The sequence below is a fragment of the Gobio gobio genome (genome assembly GCF_949357685.1).
Source record: "Gobio gobio genome assembly, chromosome: 1".
Taxonomy (NCBI): domain Eukaryota; kingdom Metazoa; phylum Chordata; class Actinopteri; order Cypriniformes; family Gobionidae; genus Gobio; species Gobio gobio.
In genome coordinates, this window is record NC_137097.1 from 86,371,205 (window position 1) to 86,378,648 (window position 7,444).

General features: G+C 36.8%; 1 protein-coding gene across 2 annotated transcripts in view; it reads right to left on the reverse strand.

The window, feature by feature from the left end:
* The window catches only part of fam234b (family with sequence similarity 234 member B), a gene marked incomplete at its 3' end in the record, with an annotated part of 32,395 nt that extends 25,919 nt beyond the window's left edge, over nt 1–6,476 (reverse strand). For both annotated transcript variants that reach the window (XM_079819656.1, XM_079819655.1), the window contains exons 1-3: nt 6,398–6,476; nt 2,910–3,278; nt 2,705–2,821 (exon numbers count right to left, since the gene is read on the reverse strand). In XM_079819656.1, the coding sequence (XP_079675782.1) occupies nt 2,705–2,821; nt 2,910–3,278; nt 6,398–6,434 (523 nt within the window). In that variant the 5' untranslated portion in view covers nt 6,435–6,476. The remainder of the gene's footprint in view (nt 1–2,704; nt 2,822–2,909; nt 3,279–6,397) is intronic.
* Nucleotides 6,477–7,444: the final 968 nt, after the last annotated feature.

Consider the following 7,444-nt stretch of genomic DNA (forward strand, 5'->3'; position numbering starts at 1 on the left):
TATAGTTATCGTTACAGTTTTCATTACAGTTATCGTTAGTTATCGTTAAAGTTACCTTTATAGTTATCATTACATTTATTGTTACAGTTATTTTATAACAGAGGTGGAAAGTAACAAATTACATTTACTCGCGTTACTGTAATTGAGTAGTTTTTTCTTTTTTAAGTAGTTTTAAAAATCTGTAATTTTACTTTTACTTAAGTATGTTTTGTTTGAAGTATTGTACTTCGCTACATTTTAAACTGAGTAAAATAAATAATACAAATGGGGGGAAAACCGCAATTCGGAAACGACTGCATTGAATTGAAGAGCGGGAGAACAAACACGCAAAAATCACAAAAAGACGGACAAGACAGACGTCAGACCCAGCTGAAAGCGAAACGCCGTCGTGAACCCCTAGATAGTATGGAAACTTTGGATATAGACAAAAAATAGCCGGCTGTTGTCCTGGATGATATCAAATTAGCCAAAAAATGTTGATGCAAAGGAGGAAACACATAGAACATGTTCGGGAACACCATCCCTCTGTGCGGATAAAGGTGCGTTTATAACTTAAGGCCGAATGTTTTCTGTGATGCAGAGGGACATTTTAATTTACAGTTTAGCGCAGATTTCACGTAAAACACGCAAACTGATGGATGAATGAATACATCGACAGTAGAGCTGTACAATAAATCAAATCGCGACATGGTGTGTGAATATTAAAGCTCAAAACACTGCTATATGAATAAATTATCTGCTTGTTCTGTCTCTATGTGAATGAGCAGCGCCGTTTCGTCTACTACATACTCAAGTACGCAATGCTCGAGGTGTTTTTAACGTCCCACAAACCATATTTGGACATGAACACATGAACATTTTCATCATTTTATTTGATTAAAAAATTATCCAATACACTCTGAAACAGGTCAAAATAAACCCGTCAAAATAAACGTTTGGTTTAGCTGAAATTTTGACAGAAATACATCACTATTGTAGGCCTACAGTAGAATACTTCTCAAAATAATAATATTAATAACAATAATAATAATAATAATAATAATACATAATTTAAACATTATTTAAGAATATATTTTTAAATCCATGGTTTAATTTAGTAAAACTGTTTTGCAGCGCTTTGCCAAAAAAATGAAAGGATAAAAGTTTGTTACATGTTACATTTTATTTGATTACTACCGTTTTGATAATGTATTTGTATTAAATCATAAAAAGAAAAATTTCACAGGACTCTATTATTCTTAAAGTTGTTATAATTCATATAATTCATAATAATTTATTTAATTTAGTTCGTTAGAAATGTTTTATTGAAATTTTAATAAACAAAATAAACAAATGGTTTCAAGTTTGTTATAATAAAGCATTTGTTCAACCAAAAAAAATAATCCATTAATTTAACAACATTTTAACTGGTGATAATAACCATAATTTAAAAATACATTTATTAATTAAATAATTAATACTGTGATGCTGTGAAACTGATGTTTTCATATCGTGAAAATCTTCTATTACAACCCTACACGATAGAGTCCCCACTCCACTGTTAAAAAAGTAACTCGGTAAAAAAAGTAACTTTTACTCTGAGTACATTTTAAATGAACTACTTTTTATTTTTACTTGAGAACATTTTTAGACCGGTACTTTTACTTCTACTTAAGTAAAATTTTATTGAAGTAATAGTACTTTTACTTGAGTAGAATATTTTGTTACTCTTTCCACCTCTGCTTTATAGATATCGTTACAGTTATCTTTACAGTTATCGTTACAGTTATCTTTACAGTTATCGTTACAGTTATCTTTATAGATATCGTTACAGTTATCTTTATAGTTATCGTTACAGTTATCTTTATAGTTTTCTTGTTAGATATCGTTACAGTTATCGTTATAGTTACAGTTATTGTTATAGTTATTGTTACAGGTATCGTTATAGTTATTGTTACAATTATCTTTCTGGTTATTGTTAGTTTTCATTACAGTTATCTTTATAGTTATTGTTACAGTTATCGTTATAGTTATTGTTACAGTTATCGTTATAGTTATTGTTACAATTATCTTTCTGGTTATTGTTACAATTATCTTTCTGTTATTGTTACAGTTATCTTTATAGTTATTGTTACAGTTATCTTTATAGTTATTGTTACAGTTATCTTTATAGTTATTGTTACAGTTATCGTTACAGTTATCGTTACAGTTATCATTACAGTTATCTTTATAGTTATTGTTACAGTTTTCGTTTTAGTAATCGTTATAGTTATTGTTACAGTTATCGTTATAGTTATTGTTACAGTTATAGTTACAGTTATCGTTATAGTTATTGTTACAGTTATAGTTACAGTTACAGTTATCGTTATAGTTATTGTTACAGTTATCGTTATCGTTATAGTTATTGTTACAGTCATCGTTATAGTTATCGTTACGGTATCATTACAGTTATCGTTGTAGTTATCGTCAAGGTTATCATTACATGTATCTTTATAGTTATTGTTACAGTTATCGTTACACAGTTATCTTTATAGATATCGTTACAGTTACAGTTATCATTATAGTTAGTTATCTTTACAGTTATCGTTACAGTTATTGTTATAGTTATCGTTACAGTTATCGTTATAGTTATTGTTATAGTTATTGTTACAGTTATCGTTACAATTATTGTTATCGTTACAGTATTTCGAGATTTTGCTGTGTTTCCGTCATCTCCTTCGCTCACCTTTGTTCTGCGTGCTCATTGGCTGACTGTCATTAGAGACGCTGGTGACGCCGATCAAAACGTCCTCCAGTCCATCTCCGTCCACGTCCCACAATGCCAGCGGAGGCGACGTCACGCCTGCGAACACACACACACACACACACGCGCGTGTTGAGTCGCCGCTCCTCCACTGCTGCTGCCGCTGTGGTGTGGGCGTGTCACTCACCGCTGGCGTCCCCGAGCTGCCTCTGCCAGTGTGTGTGCAGCAGCGCCCCCTGTGGGCAGGGCATGAGAAAGGCACTCAGCAGCACCAGCAGCGCAGCGCAGCCCAGCGGGAGCAGGAAGGCTGTGGTCCGCACCGCCCCACGCACACGCGCAGCCTTCTCCTCCGCCGCCCCGCCCACAGGCCCCGCCTCCGCGTCCGGCCCCGCCCCCTCCTCCTCCTCTAACTCCTCCTCCTCGTCCCTCAGGCCCGCCCCCGCCGCGCTCACGCCGTTCCGGGGATAGTTCAGCACCAGGTCATCGTCCTCCGTCTCATCCTCACTGTCCGCCTGGGTCAGCGGGTCGTACTCGCCCAGGTCTGAGCCCTTCTTACCTGGGTCAACACATCATCATCATCATCATCATCATCATCATCATCATCATAATTATCATCATTCAGAAGAAGAGTCAGTTTCTCTAGTAAAAGAGTGAACACTCCTTTCTGTACTGAGGTCACGTGATGTTGCCATCCCATAATATTCCCGTTAAACACATCATCATAATTATCATTATTATCATTATCATATTATTATATAGTTATCGTTATAGATATCGTCATAGTTTGCATTACAGTTATCGTTACAGTTATCGTCATAGATATCGTTACAGTTATCGTTAGGGTTGGGCATCGAGAACCGGTTCCAACTTGGGATGCCATTGGAATCGTTTAGAAATTTTGTTTTCGATTCCGATCATCGGTTCCAAACGCGCAAGTTTTCGGAAGTGCTTGCCGCGCGCGTTTGTTCCGTTGCAGCCATGGAGCACGTTAAGCGGCGCTCAAAAGTGTGGCTTTAATTCACTTTAAAAAAAAAAAACCCTGGGTCGGCACAGTGCAACACATATGACAAACTTATTTCTTGCGCGAGGATGCACAACAAATATGTGGTGTATAAATTAACGAGTGTAGCGTGTTTGAAATGCTGCGCAGGTCTGTCCTCCTCGGGCAACCCTGCCCTAACCAACATTATTAAAGGGATAGTTCACCCTGAAATGAAAATAAAGCCTTCTTTTACTTACCCTGATGTTGTCCCAGTGCCCTATGTCCTATGACATTTAAAATACTGTTCCTGCACGCGCTCCTTCCTATTATGGCAGTGAATGGCGATCAGCTAAAACAGTACAAAAAATAAACGAATGTATCACGCAACGATACAGGGAGACGCGCGCCATATGGAAAGTGTTCAGGGGGCACACTATAAGGTTTTGCTAGAAAGAAACCGTATTATTCAGTCAAAACACTGAGCTCGGCCGTTATTCTGAGCGCGCTCCTCTGTGTGCACTATGAGCCGTCAGCAGCCGCCGGCGCTCATGCCTACTATAATAACTCGCACTGTTGTCATTGCACCCACGATAAGCACACACACACACACATGCACCATTTTGAGAAATCAAGCTCAATAGAAAAAAACGCAATTCTCGTCTTTTCTATAACGTATATGATAAGAAATAATACTAATAATATAACCTCCTTAAGTGAATATTGTGTACCGGTTGTCATGACAATATTGCACGAGGCTACTGCGGCTTGGAGTGCGCACACACACAGGAACACGCGCATTTGAACAACAGCTGGGTGAGTAAAAGATGGCTTTATTTTCATTTCAGGGTGAACTAACATTATCCCACCTCGTCATAATCAGGTAAGTGATTGTAGTGTAATAACAAAGCCCTTGACCAAATTGCGAAATTGTGGTGAACAACAACGTTACTGAAATAATTTTTCCCCCTCGTAGATAAATGTAGCTATACGCAAATTGCCCACGCTAGTAGCAGTCCTAATATGACTGCTGCTAATGCTGTTGTTAAACCGGGACTCGGTGTGAAACTCCATTCACCTTTGCAGCAAAGCAAGTGAAAATGCCAGCGGAGAAAGTCCCAAAACTAAAACTCATTATTGAATCAAAATACAATTTTCCTCTGTGAAATGAGCCTGTGACATGTTGTGACTCCACCCCTCAAAGAATCGGAATCGAGAATCGAAAAGAACCGGAATCGAAACTAAGAATCGGAATCGGAATCAGAATCGTTCAAATCAAAACGATGCGCAACCCTAGTTATCGTTAAGGTTATCATTACATGTATCATTATAGTTATAGTTAATATCGTTATAGATATTGTTATAGTTATAGTTATCGTTACAGTTATCGTTATAGATATCGTTATAGTTATCGTTATAGATATCGTCATAGTTTGCATTATAGTTATCTTTATAGATATCGTTATAGATATCGTTACAGTTATAGTTACAGTTATCGTTATAGTTTTAATTATAGTTATCGTTACAGTTATCGTCATAGATATTGTTACAGTTATCGTTACAGTTATCGTTAAGGTTATCATTACATGTATCATTATAGTTATCGTTATAGATATTGTTATAGTTATCGTTACAGTTATAGTTATCGTTATAGATATCGTTAGTTATCGTTATAGATATCGTCATAGTTTGCATTATAGTTATCTTTATAGATATCATTATAGTTATCATTACAGTTATCATTATAGATATTGTTAGAGATCGTTACAGTTATAGTTACAGTTATCATCATAGATATCGTTACAGTTATTGTTAAGGTTATCATTACATGTATCATTATAGTTATCGTTACAGATATCGTTACAGTTATCGTTATAGTTACCGTTAAGGTTTTCATTACATGTATCATTATAGTTATCGTTAGTTATCATTATAGTTATCGTTATAGATATCGTCATAGTTTGCATTATAGTTATCATTATAGATATCGTTATAGTTATCATTACAGTTATCATTATAGATATTGTTACAGTTATAGTTACAGTTATCATCATAGATATCGTTACAGTTATCGTTAAGGTTATCATTACATGTATCATTATAGTTATTGTTATAGATATCGTTATAGTTATCATTACAGTTATCATTATAGATATTGTTACAGTTATAGTTACAGTTATCATTATAGATATCGTTACAGTTATCGTCATAGATATCGTTACAGTTATCGTCATAGATATTGTTACAGTTATTGTTAAGGTTATCATTACATGTATCATTATAGATATAGTTATACATATCGTTACAATTATCGTTATAGCTACCGATAAGGTTATCATTACATGTATCATTATAGATATCGTTATTTAGAAGAAGAAAAGTCAGATTCTCTAGTAAAAGAGTGAACCCTCCTTTCTGTACACAAACACACTGAGGTCACGTGATGTTGCCATCCCATAATACGACATGAGTTAGTGTTTGGTGTTGGGAGTAATGTAATATTATTTAATCGCGCTGGTCAGTCTGTATAATAACAAACACGAGCACTCATGGCGCATAACGGAATGAAGATGCGCGTGATAATCACATCACTGACGTCACCGAGCACAGCGCGGGTGCGCGCGTCGCATCTAAAAGCGCGGCTCGTTATACTGATATTCATTCGACCGCGTGTTGACGGTTAATATTGGACTTACCCGGTAATTTCAGAGCTCGAGACAGAGCTGCAGCCATGGCGCGAGAGATGCTATCGGCGACGCGACGCGTGTGTGCCGCCGCCGCCGCGCCGAACAGATGCATCACGGGAAATGGAGTCCGATACCACACACACCAAACGACATCCACAACAACAGGAACTACATACACACTTCGCCAGCTGAATATAATATTCCCGGGTTGTGAAATGAGCCGTTAGTGTTTATTTATGATTAGATGATGTCTAATTTGAAGATTGAGTCTCAAATGTGTGTATTTAATTGTATTAAAATGAATGATAGTAGCCACATTTAGGCTTGAGGTAAACCGGGTGTCTGCTCATTTGCATATCCACAGATGATTTCAGCATTTCACACTGCTTTTCTTGTTTTTATTCATCTAAATCACGTTTGATGTAATATATAACACTATATATATATATATATATATATATATATATATATATATATATATATATATATATATATATATATATATATATATATATATATATATATATATATATATATATATCAGTCTGATTTAGTATTGAAGTAAAACGCTTTGTATAGTGTGTGTATTTTCTCGGGACTCTGGCGCCCCCTGGTGTCTCTCCGCGGACTCGCCGTGTGTCAGCTCCTCCTGATCAGTAAACGCTCATTATTGATCAGTTAAATATACGCATTTCTTTCTTTATGAACATATTGAGGGTGTTCGGGGCAGATCCTGGTTCCGCGTGGCATCTCGCGAAGTAAGCGAGTCACCTCAGCGGGCGGACCTGTACCCTTTCAAAAATTTCTCTCGCGAGAATAAGCGAGGACACGGGCGTCACCCCGCGTCGTTATTTTCCTTACTCATCAGTTTAAGGCATAGCCTGCACTGAGGCGCGCTCACGGTCCGGTTCACGCGCGCCGCTGGGTTCAGTGACGGTGAGGAGAGCGCGATCGCGCCAGTTCCGGCGGGAGATGTGCTTTATATCACTCACTATTACACTTCTCTGAAAATATCCGCTCGATTATTAGTGTGTGAGGGTAAAAAAGCTTAATTTA